Source organism: Epinephelus lanceolatus, chromosome 17 (genome assembly GCF_041903045.1).
Source record: "Epinephelus lanceolatus isolate andai-2023 chromosome 17, ASM4190304v1, whole genome shotgun sequence".
Classification (NCBI taxonomy): domain Eukaryota; kingdom Metazoa; phylum Chordata; class Actinopteri; order Perciformes; family Serranidae; genus Epinephelus; species Epinephelus lanceolatus.
In genome coordinates, this window is record NC_135750.1 from 36,692,505 (window position 1) to 36,711,648 (window position 19,144).

Consider the following 19,144-nt stretch of genomic DNA (forward strand, 5'->3'; position numbering starts at 1 on the left):
TTTGTTTTAATGGGGTTTTCGACACTGTCCCAGTCAATAGCATACTGTTAAATGGGCAATTCTGTGTAGAGAACTGTAGTTTCAGATGGCACAATTGGTGCATGCATGTGTGCGTGCGTGCGTGCATACGCGTGCATGCATGCGTGCGTCCTACTAGACCAATCAGCCTAATATTTGTATATATATTTTTTTTTATTATTTTGTGACTGCATGCTTAAGGACCTCTCATGGTTGTGTAATTCACAGTTGTTGAAAAACCTGTTTGATTTATAGTTTTATAGTGTCATTGACTGCTGACTCGACACTCTTCTTAACAGGCCGGTAAGAGCCGCAAGTTATCAACAAACAAAAGCAAAAGCATGAAACAAAAAGCAACTCCAGCAATTGTCTCAGCTGTTGCAGGCCACATTTTGGCCTTTGTCGTGGCTCACACTGACATCCATAGAAAAGTGTGGTCTCATTTTGAACTGGAGCATCTTCAGATTGATCTCATACCTCATATGCTATGAGCCACTAAAGTTAGGCATGATGCAAGATGAATAAATGCTTGTTTTTTGATGCCATCTTGACTGTAAGAGACCTGGAAAGGACAATTCCACCAGACGCAGCTGCGCTGCCTTCAGCTGCAACCCACTTTCCATTCATCCGTTCTTTATACTGTGTCATACCACAATAGGATCATTTCAGTGCCACAACACACCACTATACACCACAATCAACAGTCGTATTTTAAGGTTGGAAAGAAAAATAGCCTACTATTAGCCCTGTATGGCCCAGCTTTATTTTGTAAATCACCTCTTTAATGATGAAGTGCTCTGAATACTTTGACAAAGCTCTGTACTTAGTTTTCACTTCTGACTTCTCTCTCTCCAGGTTTTGAGGTGATTCAGGTTGTGGCCACAGATCTTGACCAGCCAGATACTGACAACTCAGATATCCGCTACAGTATTAGAAGCCAGGAGCCAACATTGCCTAGTGACTCCCTGTTTGTCATCAACCCAGTCACTGGAGTCATCAGAGTTAATGCTAGTGGGCTAGACAGAGAGGTGAGGTTTCTAAAACATATTTCATCTGTCTTAGTGTGCTTTCCTACCCAACTATTGAAATAATCTTTATTTCAAACAAGCAACCTCTGGAGGCAAGCAACAAGTGCATCAACACCAACCGAGAAGCTGATTTGTTTATTGTGTGAACCCAAAGTGACCTGTATAGGAAAACTGTAATTGTAGATATGTAACATAAGTATGAAACTACTGATCAGGCTCTCACACATTTGATTAGGGAGCTGTCATGGAAGAGTTTATATAGCCATCTGCTATTGGCTGATCATGACAGGTAGGGTTGGAAAGATTAAATGAAACATATCTGGAAATCAATACATAAGTGACAAATTGAAATACACTGATGCAAAACCACAGGTTTGGGAAATTGGTTAGCATAGGCAGAAAACAAAACATCCCATAGAGACAGAGCGCAGCGTGTCGTACCACACCAACTACAGGGGAAAACAGTTAGTGCCACAGCGGACTGAAACACTAAAAAAAGGCCTGTAGCTAGCTAAAAACATTGGAATTCAGCTGTCAAATGATTGTTGTAACACCCTGTGTCTACCAGAGAGAAAAAGTCTCAAAGTCAATATTGTCGGTCTACCTCAGTAGTGGGGATATGATCCCACTGAATGGCCAGAAGTGAAATATTGTGATATTGACACCTATTTGATAGAATAACCAGGTAAGGTCATCATTTAATCTTTAATATCAAAACCAGGCTTTGCATAGCTTAGTTAGCTTCAGCTTACAGTTTGGATTGTTAATCAAGCAAAATGTTTGTTGCATATAGATTGACATCCCACAGGGTAAGTTACAATACCACTCTTAGCTGGAGCCAATATTTAGAACGACAGAAGGAATCATCATGTGACATTACACCAGCCGGGGCTAATGGGGATGTCATTAGTTTTTCAGCTATTTAAAGTTTCTGAATGGATTGACTGAGTCTGTTAATGACAACAAAAAGTCTTCCAGTTGATGAGTTAAACTCATTGTGTGTCTCTTCTAACAGAAATACCCAAATTACACTCTAGTGGTACAAGCAGCAGACATGATGGGAGAAGGGTGGATTGGAGAAGCAAAAGTGATCCTTACTGTCACAGATAGGAACGACAATGCTCCGGCCTTCACTCAGCACTCTGTAAGTACAGTGTAATTGTGACTGGAAAATTACTTACTTAACACCTCCCCAGTGAAGCAGTTCTCCAATCATAGCTTCGCATCCATAACTAGGCACAGCAGATGCGTCCAGCTTCAGAGTAGTGTTCATGGGGCTGTAGAAGGAACAATAGTCAGTGTTTTTTTAAGTAATGGCTTTAAAGGTGACAATGTATGAACCGCCAATTCATCCAACTTTTTGGCAATAACAGCTTTGCATAATCATTTTTTGGTAATGTAGTAGGTTGTATGCAATAAAGACTACTCTTGCATTATCTTTACATCTTTAACAATACATTTCACATGTGATGACAAATCTTACACTAAGAGATCTGTTTGATATGGGGAGGTGAGTTTTAAGCACATGTTGGCCTAACTTAAGCCTGATATAGACTGTGCCCCCAGACAGCCCAAAATTGCTGAGCAATAGATGAGCAACATGAGCAACATGACCAACAATTGCAGATGAGCAACATGAAAAAACGTGGTAATATCTTTGGTCATGGCTCTAAAACGGTGGTCCTACATCGCACAGTGAGAGGTTCATGGTTGCTGTCACGGTCTTAAATTCTGACAGTGTCATAAATTTGAGATGACCATCTCACAGTGTGACTGCTGTGATAACCTATGTCTACTAACCAACCAAAGAAATGCAGCATGAAATAACACTAACGTTAAACGCTGGTGATTGCTAAAGGCTAGTAGATACTAATAAATACAAACTTCAAACTTCCAAAATCGGCATGCCAAGTTAGCCTCTTTTCCCCAGCCACGACCATGTCCACATTCTCCTCCTCTTCTTCTTCAGACTTTTTTTTAAACACACATAAATGCCACTATAGCAAGGGCTCGATTCATGTTTGTTTTCATTTTTCTCTTACCACTTCAGCGGAGTGAATGGATGGCGCACGTTTTGTTCTTGTGTATTGACGTCAATGGCCTACGTCGTAGTCAGTAGGCATTGTCATCGTACAGTCTCCATACATCAGACTTGATGTCCTGCCCAAGTTTATTAGATCCATGTCCCACAGTGTATCTTGCACTAAACTTATAAGATTGTAAAAATCTCACAGTCTGTGGGAGACTTTAAGTGAAAAACATCAAACAGAAAATCCCATAGCTGTGCAGGGAAGTAATGAACTCAACTGCTTGATGATGCAGGGTGGCTGGGCTTAGCCTTAGACATAGGCTGAGGAGCTTGGACATCCGGAGGGAGCTCGGAGTGAAGCCGCTGCTCCTTCACGTCGAAAGGGGTTAGTTGAGGTGGTTTGGGCATCTGATCAGGATGCCTCCTAGGTGCCTCCCGCTGGAGGGCTCGGGGCAGACCCAGAGCATGCTGGAGGGATTACATATCTCATCTGGCCTGGGAACGCCTTGGGGTTCCGCAGGAGGAGCTGGAAAGCATTGCTGGGGAGAGGGATGTCTGAGGTGCTTTGCTCGGCCTGCTGTCCCTGCGACCCAGCCCCGGATAAGCGGATGGATGGATGGATGGATGGATGGATAGATAGATGGACATAACTTCTCAATGCCAGAAAGACAGAGGTGTATTGGATTGTCCCAGCTAAAGGCTGAAGGAATTGAGCCTGGGAGAAAAGGTAAGTCCAAATTGCTCCGAAGAACCATCCCGGCCTGAAGTCATCATGAAAGACGACATTGGACAGTGGTGCATTGTGAACTATGATGATGAACCCTACCCAAAAATCATCCTGGATGTTGAAGATGATGTGAAATGCATTTACAAGAATGGGACCAACAAGTTCTACTGGCCAAGTCCACGAGATGATATTAGTTGGAACAGAGATGACCAGATTGTGTGCCTTATGAGGGAGCCACAGCCTCTAAATAGGAGGTCCTTCCAGCTGGAGAATACAGTGTGGCATGTCTTAGGAAAACACCTGGGTTGCTGCTTTGTGAAACAGGCTGTGATGTATATCTCTGGACAGTACTTTTGCAGGGCGTGCCAAGGCACTTAAATTCTCCAGCAAAACCATGACTGAGCTGAAAACAGGGGATTACACAGAGGTTTAAATGGTAATGTTAATAATTAATGTTGTTATTAATGTTGTTAAATAATGATTAGAAATGTTTATGTTCATTATCAAATGTCAAATGTTCATGTGAATCTTAATTAAATTTCTTTTCTTTAATGAAATGTGTTGTTGCTCACTGGTGTAAGGTCCACTCTGTTATGGTCCTGTGTGTTTTTTAATGAAAATTAAATCAACAAATATTCAGCATATCTTAGTGGCTACTTGGATGCTATGAATTGGCAAAATGAAATCATTTAAATATGGGACCAATTCCATTGAAATTCCCTTTAACTTGGAAAGAAATGTGTTGAAATTAGATTGTGCCTTAAACTAGAGACTTTTTTCAAAGTAATGGTTGTTTGTGAGTACTTGTATAAAATATTTCAAGGACAAAGTAAGGGACATTTTAACTCTTAGAAAATATGAATATTATAATGCTATGTGTGCATTCAAAACACATTTTAAAAGGGATGGGAATGTCCTGTAATAAGGTGGACATTTGGTCTCTGTCACATGCAAGCTGGACAAATATGTTTTAGTTTAACAGGCCCTAATTTAGATAAAAATAATAATATCATGTAAAATTGTATATATTTTGATGGAATTAAACAAGGCTGAAATGGCAACGAATAGTAGGAATAACCCAACAGGCAAGACTGATCAGCTAGCCAGGGCTAATGTTAGCTTACCAGTGGAGACCAGAGGTTGAGCAATGGGGACTATGTTTCTACATGCTAACCTGGCTGGATGGCTGTCTGTTCTCAAAGCAAACAGAAAGTAAAATAAAATGCAAGACATACATCACAAAACATTCAAATTTTACCACTGAAAAGTGCTTTGACATGCAGCGCTAAAGCTCACTGAGTTGAGTGCCAGACAGAAAAGAAAGGCCTGTTGTATTTCACTTTTTTTTCTTAAAAATTAACCGGTTGGTTACCTGTTAACAGTCAACGGTCTATTAAAAGCAAAATTAACCCAAACTGAAAGATCTTATTCAGAGTTTTAGATATGTGGGACTGATGAACAAGGGCTATAGCTATGCAGTGACACTCCCCACAGAGACACACACATCTTGTCGTGGAGCTGCAACGCAGGTACCCACACAGTGACTCTCTCAAAGGGAAAGGAGCCATAATGGTACTTGTGGTGACTTTCAAAGCTCCACCAGATTATCTGTCTTACCATTGGAGATATGGTAATGATAAGTGGAATTTAACATGGACTTTGTTTTGTGCCTGTCTAGTCTTCCAAACACTCAAAGAGCTTTTTACACCTGCATTCACCCATTCACACAGACGTTCATACACGGTTGGCTGAGGCTACTATATGAGGTGCCACCTGCAACTCCTGAGCCACAGTCGCTCGCCTGGAGTCCAACATCAGCTGCTCGCTTGTTAGCCCTAACTACCAGCTCTACGATGATATCCATGCTTTTCAATCCTCTGTCCTCTGTTGCATTTTTCTTGACATGCTGAGAGGGAGGGTTCTAGTAGAATTGGGGTGTAGTTAGAATAGACTTTATCATCATTGCACAAGAGTTAGTCTTTAAAGAATACTTCATCCCCAGAATGCCCCAAAGTGATCATTTCTATATCATCATCACATGTGATCCTGGATTGTGAAGAACACTGTTTTTCTTGCATGGCTCCACAGTAAAGGAAGAAACCACAAACTGAGACATTTCTTGATGAATTGTAGTGATGGGGACTGTGTTTATACAACAGCAAAACTATATCAAAACATCCATTTGCAAACTCTCACACAACTCAAGCAGTATTATCCAAGTTTCATTTATCCTGTCGTATGCTCAGTATTTCCCAAAAACTTAATTTTTAAAACATTTCCACAGACAATCATGAGTAGCACACCTGGTCAAGTGCCTGGTTGACCTCTGCCATGCTGATCACATAAAGCGACATGTGAGGGTCAAGGACAGCAGAACTCCTGGCCAATGAACGAGCTGGGAGGCGGTTTTCAATGGAATGCATGAGGGTGCAGAGGCACTGACTTTCTGCTTTCCAAAACATTTTTAAAGGATTTGATTTTTTTTCAAGTAACATGATCAAATATGTATGCATTGCCATTGTAACTTTACTGATGCAGCATCTTAGAGCAGTGAGAGACCAATGTCTAGTGTCTGTTGCACTATAACTGGCTACAAATATGCATGTTCTTTCAGAGTGCAACCCATCCACAGGCACCCACCCTGCATTTCCCAGTGTCTAGTGAAGGGCTGAGACGGAGGAAGAGAGACTCGGTTATTCCCCCTATCCATGTTGTTGAAAATGACAGAGGACCTTACCCCATGAAAGTAGCTCAGGTAAGAGGAACTAAGCCTGAGAGTCTGACACTGAATTGTATTTTGCATATATGTTTCTGCAAAGAATGACATGTCAGCTTCCACTGCAGTCATTGAACTCCGTGGTGTGTTTTGTCCAGGTCTACTCTGATGAGAAGAAAATAAAGAAGATCTATCACACCATCACTGGTCCAGGAGTTGATGAGGGCCGTATTGGCCTTTTCACAATGGACAGAGATACTGGTAATCTGTATCTCACACAGTCACTGGACAGAGAGGAACAAGACAAGTACACGGTAAGCATCCCGTCTGATGTCAGTTTTATACAAACACTCTTTGTTCACATCTCAGGATTAAGCATAAAGTCACCTGGACTTTGTTTAGAATCAGAGTTAAACATAAAAGAGCTTCATATTACTACACATTAATTTGTACTAATCAGCACACTCACAGATGTTTATTCAGAATGTTTAGGCAACTTTTCAGCATGTCTTTAAACCTATACTTAATAATAATAATAATAATAATACATTGTATTTATGCAGCGCTTTTACAGCTCTCAAAGATGCTTTACATTTAAAACCAAAGAAAAGAAGTACATACATGTAAGTGCAAAGAGATAAACAGAAGACAAGGACAATATAAAACAACAAGGTGCAAAAGCATAGTGCAAAACAAAGAAAAGGAGGGCACATGAGGAACAGAGAACGAAAAGCTAATGTTAAAGGTTAAAAGCGGATTTGAAAAGGTGGGTTTTGAGGAGTGATTTGAAGATTGTATCAAACATTCACCTGTTTGTAATTTGCTCTTTCAGGTAACAGTGGCTATGTTGACTTCAATTCATATAATACAAAAAAAATACATTTCCACACCTGAAAAGCAAATGTCCAAAGAAGCCTCACATCATGTTCCATTATGTCCCAAAAATATCAAATATCCAAACTATGGCTAAATGCGTATCTTGTGTCACAATGTTGTGCTCATCATACATGAGGCTCCTGTATGTGATTTCAGACTATTGTAATTCTCATTTTCTTGCATGACTCAGTCATGTTTAAATTTCCCTGTTTTTCTTGATCATTAAGATGCCAGGATTATTACTGTTATATTACATAAAATTATCTGACTCTCAGAAACACATACAAAACTAAACTTGATTAACTTCAAAGCCTTTCATTTTAAGTAAAAACAAACCATCAGTTGGTGACAGGGTGATACTGTACCCACACCTTCCACGTCAGTAACCTATCATTATGTATGGTCCATGCCCAACTCTGCAAAGAGACCTGTTATTTAGTCATTGTCAGGAAATAGAATGTCCACTATTTTCTAAACTGATGGGAGATTGTATAGACCTGTAGGATCACAATGCCCAGTGCAGTCTGTAGTTTCACTATGGCATAGTTTTCTTCTTTAGGAAGAACAAATAGACAGATAAATCAGTGATTTGGTGTAAAACCAGTGGCAGGATCGTGTATTATTTCACCCATGTGAGTGCTAGTGATGTGACATGAAAGCACCTGCATGGATTATTCTTGCATGTGTTATAATAAAAATGTGTTTGTTGCATGCAGTTTCAGGCACATGCTACGTATCAGGACAGTTCAGAAATTGCTGAGGAGCCTGTGGATATTGTAGTGATAGTAGTTGACCAGAATGACAACAAACCTGCTTTCACTCAAGACACCTTCCAAGGAGAAGTTGCTGAGGCCTCACCAATAGGTACTGTCAGTAGATGTCATTTTAACCTGAAAAAGATGTTTGTTAGCGTTCAACAGTATGTTTCACTTTCACAGGACAAAAGAGCAGATAGAACTTCTACTGTTTGACCTAAAACTTTTATATAGAGAAAACAGAAATCCAGGACTTGCTCCAACACAGTGGGGAGGGGGAAGGAATGGATACTGGTTAAGTGGGACAGTTAAGCATCATCATTTTTATCTTGTGTTGGTATATATTTCCAATACCAAAAATCAACTCCGAGCTCATCATAAGCAAGTAAGTGATTAAAAAAATATAGGTTCTGTGGCTATGACATCATGTCCGGGGGTGTGCCACACCATATTCAACACCCTTGCAGCGAACCACAATGGAAAGCAAAATGACATAGTGTTCTGGAGTGAATAATATTATGGTTATAAACATTTTTAAAAGAATGCCAGAATTTTAAAAATTCACATCCCTTTTATCTTTGTTTTAATGGGGTTTTCGACACTGTCCCAGTCAATAGCATACTGTTAAATGGGCAATTCTGTGTAGAGAACTGTAGTTTCAGATGGCACAATTGGTGCATGCATGTGTGCGTGCGTGCGTGCATACGCGTGCATGCATGCGTGCGTCCTACTAGACCAATCAGCCTAATATTTGTATATATATTTTTTTTTATTATTTTGTGACTGCATGCTTAAGGACCTCTCATGGTTGTGTAATTCACAGTTGTTGAAAAACCTGTTTGATTTATAGTTTTATAGTGTCATTGACTGCTGACTCGACACTCTTCTTAACAGGCCGGTAAGAGCCGCAAGTTATCAACAAACAAAAGCAAAAGCATGAAACAAAAAGCAACTCCAGCAATTGTCTCAGCTGTTGCAGGCCACATTTTGGCCTTTGTCGTGGCTCACACTGACATCCATAGAAAAGTGTGGTCTCATTTTGAACTGGAGCATCTTCAGATTGATCTCATACCTCATATGCTATGAGCCACTAAAGTTAGGCATGATGCAAGATGAATAAATGCTTGTTTTTTGATGCCATCTTGACTGTAAGAGACCTGGAAAGGACAATTCCACCAGACGCAGCTGCGCTGCCTTCAGCTGCAACCCACTTTCCATTCATCCGTTCTTTATACTGTGTCATACCACAACAGGATCATTTCAGTGCCACAACACACCACTATACACCACAATCAACAGTCGTATTTTAAGGTTGGAAAGAAAAATAGCCTACTATTAGCCCTGTATGGCCCAGCTTTATTTTGTAAATCACCTCTTTAATGATGAAGTGCTCTGAATACTTTGACAAAGCTCTGTACTTAGTTTTCACTTCTGACTTCTCTCTCTCCAGGTTTTGAGGTGATTCAGGTTGTGGCCACAGATCTTGACCAGCCAGATACTGACAACTCAGATATCCGCTACAGTATTAGAAGCCAGGAGCCAACATTGCCTAGTGACTCCCTGTTTGTCATCAACCCAGTCACTGGAGTCATCAGAGTTAATGCTAGTGGGCTAGACAAAGAGGTGAGGTTTCTAAAACATATTTCATCTGTCTTAGTGTGCTTTCCTACCCAACTATTGAAATAATCTTTATTTCAAACAAGCAACCTCTGGAGGCAAGCAACAAGTGCATCAACACCAACCGAGAAGCTGATTTGTTTATTGTGTGAACCCAAAGTGACCTGTATAGGAAAACTGTAATTGTAGATATGTAACATAAGTATGAAACTACTGATCAGGCTCTCACACATTTGATTAGGGAGCTGTCATGGAAGAGTTTATATAGCCATCTGCTATTGGCTGATCATGACAGGTAGGGTTGGAAAGATTAAATGAAACATATCTGGAAATCAATACATAAGTGACAAATTGAAATACATTGATGCAAAACCACAGGTTTGGGAAATTGGTTAGCATAGGCAGAAAACAAAACATCCCATAGAGACAGAGCGCAGCGTGTCGTACCACACCAACTACAGGGGAAAACAGTTAGTGCCACAGCGGACTGAAACACTAAAAAAAGGCCTGTAGCTAGCTAAAAACATTGGAATTCAGCTGTCAAATGATTGTTGTAACACCCTGTGTCTACCAGAGAGAAAAAGTCTCAAAGTCAATATTGTCGGTCTACCTCAGTAGTGGGGATATGATCCCACTGAATGGCCAGAAGTGAAATATTGTGATATTGACACCTATTTGATAGAATAACCAGGTAAGGTCATCATTTAATCTTTAATATCAAAACCAGGCTTTGCATAGCTTAGTTAGCTTCAGCTTACAGTTTGGATTGTTAATCAAGCAAAATGTTTGTTGCATATAGATTGACATCCCACAGGGTAAGTTACAATACCACTCTTAGCTGGAGCCAATATTTAGAACGACAGAAGGAATCATCATGTGACATTACACCAGCCGGGGCTAATGGGGATGTCATTAGTTTTTCAGCTATTTAAAGTTTCTGAATGGATTGACTGAGTCTGTTAATGACAACAAAAAGTCTTCCAGTTGATGAGTTAAACTCATTGTGTGTCTCTTCTAACAGAAATACCCAAATTACACTCTAGTGGTACAAGCAGCAGACATGATGGGAGAAGGGTGGATTGGAGAAGCAAAAGTGATCCTTACTGTCACAGATAGGAACGACAATGCTCCGGCCTTCACTCAGCACTCTGTAAGTACAGTGTAATTGTGACTGGAAAATTACTTACTTAACACCTCCCCAGTGAAGCAGTTCTCCAATCATAGCTTCGCATCCATAACTAGGCACAGCAGATGCGTCCAGCTTCAGAGTAGTGTTCATGGGGCTGTAGAAGGAACAATAGTCAGTGTTTTTTTAAGTAATGGCTTTAAAGGTGACAATGTATGAACCGCCAATTCATCCAACTTTTTGGCAATAACAGCTTTGCATAATCATTTTTTGGTAATGTAGTAGGTTGTATGCAATAAAGACTACTCTTGCATTATCTTTACATCTTTAACAATACATTTCACATGTGATGACAAATCTTACACTAAGAGATCTGTTTGATATGGGGAGGTGAGTTTTAAGCACATGTTGGCCTAACTTAAGCCTGATATAGACTGTGCCCCCAGACAGCCCAAAATTGCTGAGCAATAGATGAGCAACATGAGCAACATGACCAACAATTGCAGATGAGCAACATGAAAAAACGTGGTAATATCTTTGGTCATGGCTCTAAAACGGTGGTCCTACATCGCACAGAATTTAAGACCGTGACAACAACCATGAACCTTCATGGTTGTTGTCACGGTCTTAAATTCTGACAGTGTCATAAATTTGAGATGACCATCTCACAGTGTGACTGCTGTGATAACCTATGTCTACTAACCAACCAAAGAAATGCAGCATGAAATAACACTAACGTTAAACGCTGGTGATTGCTAAAGGCTAGTAGATACTAATAAATACAAACTTCAAACTTCCAAAATCGGCATGCCAAGTTAGCCTCTTTTCCCCAGCCACGACCATGTCCACATTCTCCTCCTCTTCTTCTTCAGACTTTTTTTTAAACACACATAAATGCCACTATAGCAAGGGCTCGATTCATGTTTGTTTTCATTTTTCTCTTACCACTTCAGCGGAGTGAATGGATGGCGCACGTTTTGTTCTTGTGTATTGACGTCAATGGCCTACGTCGTAGTCAGTAGGCATTGTCATCGTACAGTCTCCATACATCAGACTTGATGTCCTGCCCAAGTTTATTAGATCCATGTCCCACAGTGTATCTTGCACTAAACTTATAAGATTGTAAAAATCTCACAGTCTGTGGGAGACTTTAAGTGAAAAACATCAAACAGAAAATCCCATAGCTGTGCAGGGAAGTAATGAACTCAACTGCTTGATGATGCAGGGTGGCTGGGCTTAGCCTTAGACATAGGCTGAGGAGCTTGGACATCCGGAGGGAGCTCGGAGTGAAGCCGCTGCTCCTTCACGTCGAAAGGGGTTAGTTGAGGTGGTTTGGGCATCTGATCAGGATGCCTCCTAGGTGCCTCCCGCTGGAGGTATTCCGGGATGTCCCACTGGTAGGAGGGCTCGGGGCAGACCCAGAGCATGCTGGAGGGATTACATATCTCATCTGGCCTGGGAACGCCTTGGGGTTCTGCAGGAGGAGCTGGAAAGCATTGCTGGGGAGAGGGATGTCTGAGGTGCTTTGCTCGGCCTGCTGTCCCTGCGACCCAGCCCCGGATAAGCGGATGGATGGATGGATGGATGGATGGATGGATGGATAGATAGATGGACATAACTTCTCAATGCCAGAAAGACAGAGGTGTATTGGATTGTCCCAGCTAAAGGCTGAAGGAATTGAGCCTGGGAGAAAAGGTAAGTCCAAATTGCTCCGAAGAACCATCCCGGCCTGAAGTCATCATGAAAGACGACATTGGACAGTGGTGCATTGTGAACTATGATGATGAACCCTACCCAAAAATCATCCTGGATGTTGAAGATGATGTGAAATGCATTTACAAGAATGGGACCAACAAGTTCTACTGGCCAAGTCCACGAGATGATATTAGTTGGAACAGAGATGACCAGATTGTGTGCCTTATGAGGGAGCCACAGCCTCTAAATAGGAGGTCCTTCCAGCTGGAGAATACAGTGTGGCATGTCTTAGGAAAACACCTGGGTTGCTGCTTTGTGAAACAGGCTGTGATGTATATCTCTGGACAGTACTTTTGCAGGGCGTGCCAAGGCACTTAAATTCTCCAGCAAAACCATGACTGAGCTGAAAACAGGGGATTACACAGAGGTTTAAATGGTAATGTTAATAATTAATGTTGTTATTAATGTTGTTAAATAATGATTAGAAATGTTTATGTTCATTATCAAATGTCAAATGTTCATGTGAATCTTAATTAAATTTCTTTTCTTTAATGAAATGTGTTGTTGCTCACTGGTGTAAGGTCCACTCTGTTATGGTCCTGTGTGTTTTTTAATGAAAATTAAATCAACAAATATTCAGCATATCTTAGTGGCTACTTGGATGCTATGAATTGGCAAAATGAAATCATTTAAATATGGGACCAATTCCATTGAAATTCCCTTTAACTTGGAAAGAAATGTGTTGAAATTAGATTGTGTCTTAAACTAGAGACTTTTTTCAAAGTAATGGTTGTTTGTGAGTACTTGTATAAAATATTTCAAGGATAAAGTAAGGGACATTTTAACTCTTAGAAAATATGAATATTATAATGCTATGTGTGCATTCAAAACACATTTTAAAAGGGATGGGAATGTCCTGTAATAAGGTGGACATTTGGTCTCTGTCACATGCAAGCTGGACAAATATGTTTTAGTTTAACAGGCCCTAATTTAGATAAAAATAATAATATCATGTAAAATTGTATATATTTTGATGGAATTAAACAAGGCTGAAATGGCAACGAATAGTAGGAATAACCCAACAGGCAAGACTGATCAGCTAGCCAGGGCTAATGTTAGCTTACCAGTGGAGACCAGAGGTTGAGCAATGGGGACTATGTTTCTACATGCTAACCTGGCTGGATGGCTGTCTGTTCTCAAAGCAAACAGAAAGTAAAATAAAATGCAAGACATACATCACAAAACATTCAAATTTTACCACTGAAAAGTGCTTTGACATGCAGCGCTAAACCTGGTCAAGTGCCTGGTTGACCTCTGCCATGCTGATCACATAAAGCGACATGTGAGGGTCAAGGACAGCAGAACTCCTGGCCAATGAACGAGCTGGGAGGCGGTTTTCAATGGAATGCATGAGGGTGCAGAGGCACTGACTTTCTGCTTTCCAAAACATTTTTAAAGGATTTGATTTTTTTTCAAGTAACATGATCAAATATGTATGCATTGCCATTGTAACTTTACTGATGCAGCATCTTAGAGCAGTGAGAGACCAATGTCTAGTGTCTGTTGCACTATAACTGGCTACAAATATGCATGTTCTTTCAGAGTGCAACCCATCCACAGGCACCCACCCTGCATTTCCCAGTGTCTAGTGAAGGGCTGAGATGGAGGAAGAGAGACTCGGTTATTCCCCCTATCCGTGTTGTTGAAAATGACAGAGGACCTTACCCCATGAAAGCTGCAACGCAGGTACCCACACAGTGACTCTCTCAAAGGGAAAGGAGCCATAATGGTACTTGTGGTGACTTTCAAAGCTCCACCAGATTATCTGTCTTACCATTGGTAATGATAAGTGGAATTTAACATGGACTTTGTTTTGTGCCTGTCTAGTCTTCCAAACACTCAAAGAGCTTTTTACACCTGCATTCACCCATTCACACAGACGTTCATACACGGTTGGCTGAGGCTACTATATGAGGTGCCACCTGCAACTCCTGAGCCACAGTCGCTCGCCTGGAGTCCAACATCAGCTGCTCGCTTGTTAGCCCTAACTACCAGCTCTACGATGATATCCATGCTTTTCAATCCTCTGTCCTCTGTTGCATTTTTCTTGATATGCTGAGAGGGAGGGTTCTAGTAGAATTGGGGTGTAGTTAGAATAGACTTTATCGTCATTGCACAAGAGTTAGTCTTTAAAGAATACTTCATCCCCAGAATGCCCCAAAGTGATCATTTCTATATCATCATCACATGTGATCCTGGATTATGAAGAACATTGTTTTTCTTGCATGGCTCCACAGTAAAGGAAGAAACCACAAACTGAGACATTTCTTGATGAATTGTAGTGATGGGGACTGTGTTTATACAACAGCAAAACTATATCAAAACATCCATTTGCAAACTCTCACACAACTCAAGCAGTATTATCCAAGTTTCATTTATCCTGTCGTATGCTCAGTATTTCCCAAAAACTTAATTTTTAAAACATTTCCACAGACAATCATGAGTAGCACACCTGGTCAAGTGCCTGGTTGACCTCTGCCATGCTGATCACATAAAGCGACATGTGAGGGTCAAGGACAGCAGAACTCCTGGCCAATGAACGAGCTGGGAGGCGGTTTTCAATGGAATGCATGAGGGTGCAGAGGCACTGACTTTCTGCTTTCCAAAACATTTTTAAAGGATTTGATTTTTTTTCAAGTAACATGATCAAATATGTATGCATTGCCATTGTAACTTTACTGATGCAGCATCTTAGAGCAGTGAGAGACCAATGTCTAGTGTCTGTTGCACTATAACTGGCTACAAATATGCATGTTCTTTCAGAGTGCAACCCATCCACAGGCACCCACCCTGCATTTCCCAGTGTCTAGTAAAGGGCTGAGACGGAGGAAGAGAGACTCGGTTATTCCCCCTATCCGTGTTGTTGAAAATGACAGAGGACCTTACCCCATGAAAGTAGCTCAGGTAAGAGGAACTAAGCCTGAGAGTCTGACACTGAATTGTATTTTGCATATATGTTTCTGCAAAGAATGACATGTCAGCTTCCACTGCAGTCATTGAACTCCGTGGTGTGTTTTGTCCAGGTCTACTCTGATGAGAAGAAAATAAAGAAGATCTATCACACCATCACTGGTCCAGGAGTTGATGAGGGCCGTATTGGCCTTTTCACAATGGACAGAGATACTGGTAATCTGTATCTCACACAGTCACTGGACAGAGAGGAACAAGACAAGTACACGGTAAGCATCCCGTCTGATGTCAGTTTTATACAAACACTCTTTGTTCACATCTCAGGATTAAGCATAAAGTCACCTGGACTTTGTTTAGAATCAGAGTTAAACATAAAAGAGCTTCATATTACTACACATTAATTTGTACTAATCAGCACACTCACAGATGTTTATTCAGAATGTTTAGGCAACTTTTCAGCATGTCTTTAAAGCTATACTTAATAATAATAATAATAATACACTGTATTTATACAGCGCTTTTACAGCTCTCAAAGATGCTTTACATTTAAAACCAAAGAAAAGAAGTACATACATGTAAGTGCAAAGAGATAAACAGAAGACAAGGACAATATAAAACAACAAGGTGCAAAAGCATAGTGCAAAACAAAGAAAAGGAGGGCACATGAGGAACAGAGAACGAAAAGCTAATGTTAAAGGTTAAAAGCGGATTTGAAAAGGTGGGTTTTGAGGAGTGATTTGAAGATTGTATCAAACATTCACCTGTTCGTAATTTGCTCTTTCAGGTAACAGTGGCTATGTTGACTTCAATTCATATAATACAAAAAAAAAATACATTTCCACACCTGAAAAGCAAATGTCCAAAGAAGCCTCACATCATGTTCCATTATGTCCCAAAAATATCAAATATCCAAACTATGGCTAAATGCGTATCTTGTGTCACAATGTTGTGCTCACCATACATGAGGCTCCTGTATGTGATTTCAGACTATTGTAATTCTCATTTTCTTGCATGACTCAGTCATGTTTAAATTTCCCTGTTTTTCTTGATCATTAAGATGCCAGGATTATTACTGTTATATTACATAAAATTATCTGACTCTCAGAAACACATACAAAACTAAACTTGATTAACTTCAAAGCCTTTCATTTTAAGTAAAAACAAACCATCAGTTGGTGACAGGGTGATACTGTACCCACACCTTCCACGTCAGTAACCTATCATTATGTATGGTCCATGCCCAACTCTGCAAAGAGACCTGTTATTTAGTCATTGTCAGGAAATAGAATGTCCACTATTTTCTAAACTGATGGGAGATTGTATAGACCTGTAGGATCACAATGCCCAGTGCAGTCTGTAGTTTCACTATGGCATAGTTTTCTTCTTTAGGAAGAACAAATAGACAGATAAATCAGTGATTTGGTGTAAAACCAGTGGCAGGATTGTGTATTATTTCACCCATGTGAGTGCTAGTGATGTGACATGAAAGCACCTGCATGGATTATTCTTGCATGTGTTATAATAAAAATGTGTTTGTTGCATGCAGTTTCAGGCACATGCTACGTATCAGGACAGTTCAGAAATTGCTGAGGAGCCTGTGGATATTGTAGTGATAGTAGTTGACCAGAATGACAACAAACCTGCTTTCACTCAAGACACCTTCCAAGGAGAAGTTGCTGAGGCCTCACCAATAGGTACTGTCAGTAGATGTCATTTTAACCTGAAAAAGATGTTTGTTAGCGTTCAACAGTATGTTTCACTTTCACAGGACAAAAGAGCAGATAGAACTTCTACTGTTTGACCTAAAACTTTTATATAGAGAAAACAGAAATCCAGGACTTGCTCCAACACAGTGGGGAGGGGGAAGGAATGGATACTGGTTAAGTGGGACAGTTAAGCATCATCATTTTTATCTTGTGTTGGTATATATTTCCAATACCAAAAATCAACTCCGAGCTCTTCATAAGCAAGTAAGTGATTAAAAAAATATAGGTTCTGTGGCTATGACATCATGTCCGGGGGTGTGCCACACCATATTCAACACCCTTGCAGCGAACCACAATGGAAAGCAAAATGACATAGTGTTCTGGAGTGAATAATATTATGGTTATAAACATTTTTAAAAGAATGCCAGAATTTTAAAAATTCACATCCCTTTTATCTTTGTTTTAATGGGGTTTTCGACACTGTCCCAGTCAATAGCATACTGTTAAATGGGCAATTCTGTGTAGAGAACTGTAGTTTCAGATGGCACAATTGGTGCATGCATGTGTGCGTGCGTGCATACGCGTGCATGCATGCGTGCGTCCTACTAGACCAATCAGCCTAATATTTGTATATATATATTTTTTTATTATTTTGTGACTGCATGCTTAAGGACCTCTCATGGTTGTGTAATTCACAGTTGTTGAAAAACCTGTTTGATTTATAGTTTTATAGTGTCATTGACTGCTGACTCGACACTCTTCTTAACAGGCCGGTAAGAGCCGCAAGTTATCAACGAACAAAAGCAAAAGCATGAAACAAAAAGCAACTCCAGCAATTGTCTCAGCTGTTGCAGGCCACATTTTGGCCTTTGTCGTGGCTCACACTGACATCCATAGAAAAGTGTGGTCTCATTTTGAACTGGAGCATCTTCAGATTGATCTCATACCTCATATGCTATGAGCCACTAAAGTTAGGCATGATGCAAGATGAATAAATGCTTGTTTTTTGATGCCATCTTGACTGTAAGAGACCTGGAAAGGACAATTCCACCAGACGCAGCTGCGCTGCCTTCAGCTGCAACCCACTTTCCATTCATCCGTTCTTTATACTGTGTCATACCACAATAGGATCATTTCAGTGCCACAACACACCACTATACACCACAATCAACAGTCGTATTTTAAGGTTGGAAAGAAAAATAGCCTACTATTAGCCCTGTATGGCCCAGCTTTATTTTGTAAATCACCTCTTTAATGATGAAGTGCTCTGAATACTTTGACAAAGCTCTGTACTTAGTTTTCACTTCTGACTTCTCTCTCTCCAGGTTTTGAGGTGATTCAGGTTGTGGCCACAGATCTTGACCAGCCAGATACTGACAACTCAGATATCCGCTACAGTATTAGAAGCCAGGAGCCAACATTGCCTAGTGACTCCCTGTTTGTCATCAACCCAGTCACTGGAGTCATCAGAGTTAATGCTAGTGGGCTAGACAAAGAGGTGAGGTTTCTAAAACATATTTCATCTGTCTTAGTGTGCTTTCCTACCCAACTATTGAAATAATCTTTATTTCAAACAAGCAACCTCTGGAGGCAAGCAACAAGTGCATCAACACCAACCGAGAAGCTGATTTGTTTATTGTGTGAACCCAAAGTGACCTGTATAGGAAAACTGTAATTGTAGATATGTAACATAAGTATGAAACTACTGATCAGGCTCTCACACATTTGATTAGGGAGCTGTCATGGAAGAGTTTATATAGCCATCTGCTATTGGCTGATCATGACAGGTAGGGTTGGAAAGATTAAATGAAACATATCTGGAAATCAATACATAAGTGACAAATTGAAATACATTGATGCAAAACCACAGGTTTGGGAAAT

At 40.4% G+C, this 19,144-nt stretch overlaps 1 protein-coding gene across 1 annotated transcript in view; it reads left to right on the forward strand.

The window, feature by feature from the left end:
• Nucleotides 1-19,144, forward strand: part of LOC144458439 (uncharacterized) — a 35,581-nt gene that overhangs the window by 2,337 nt on the left and 14,100 nt on the right. Inside the window, exons 4-15 of the mRNA XM_078160939.1 lie at nucleotides 874-1,046; nucleotides 2,062-2,172; nucleotides 6,435-6,557; nucleotides 6,677-6,832; nucleotides 8,111-8,258; nucleotides 9,600-9,772; nucleotides 10,788-10,928; nucleotides 14,190-14,333; nucleotides 15,366-15,551; nucleotides 15,671-15,826; nucleotides 17,104-17,251; nucleotides 18,589-18,761. Coding sequence (XP_078017065.1) covers nucleotides 874-1,046; nucleotides 2,062-2,172; nucleotides 6,435-6,557; nucleotides 6,677-6,832; nucleotides 8,111-8,258; nucleotides 9,600-9,772; nucleotides 10,788-10,928; nucleotides 14,190-14,333; nucleotides 15,366-15,551; nucleotides 15,671-15,826; nucleotides 17,104-17,251; nucleotides 18,589-18,761 — 1,832 coding nt within the window. The remainder of the gene's footprint in view (nucleotides 1-873; nucleotides 1,047-2,061; nucleotides 2,173-6,434; nucleotides 6,558-6,676; nucleotides 6,833-8,110; nucleotides 8,259-9,599; nucleotides 9,773-10,787; nucleotides 10,929-14,189; nucleotides 14,334-15,365; nucleotides 15,552-15,670; nucleotides 15,827-17,103; nucleotides 17,252-18,588; nucleotides 18,762-19,144) is intronic.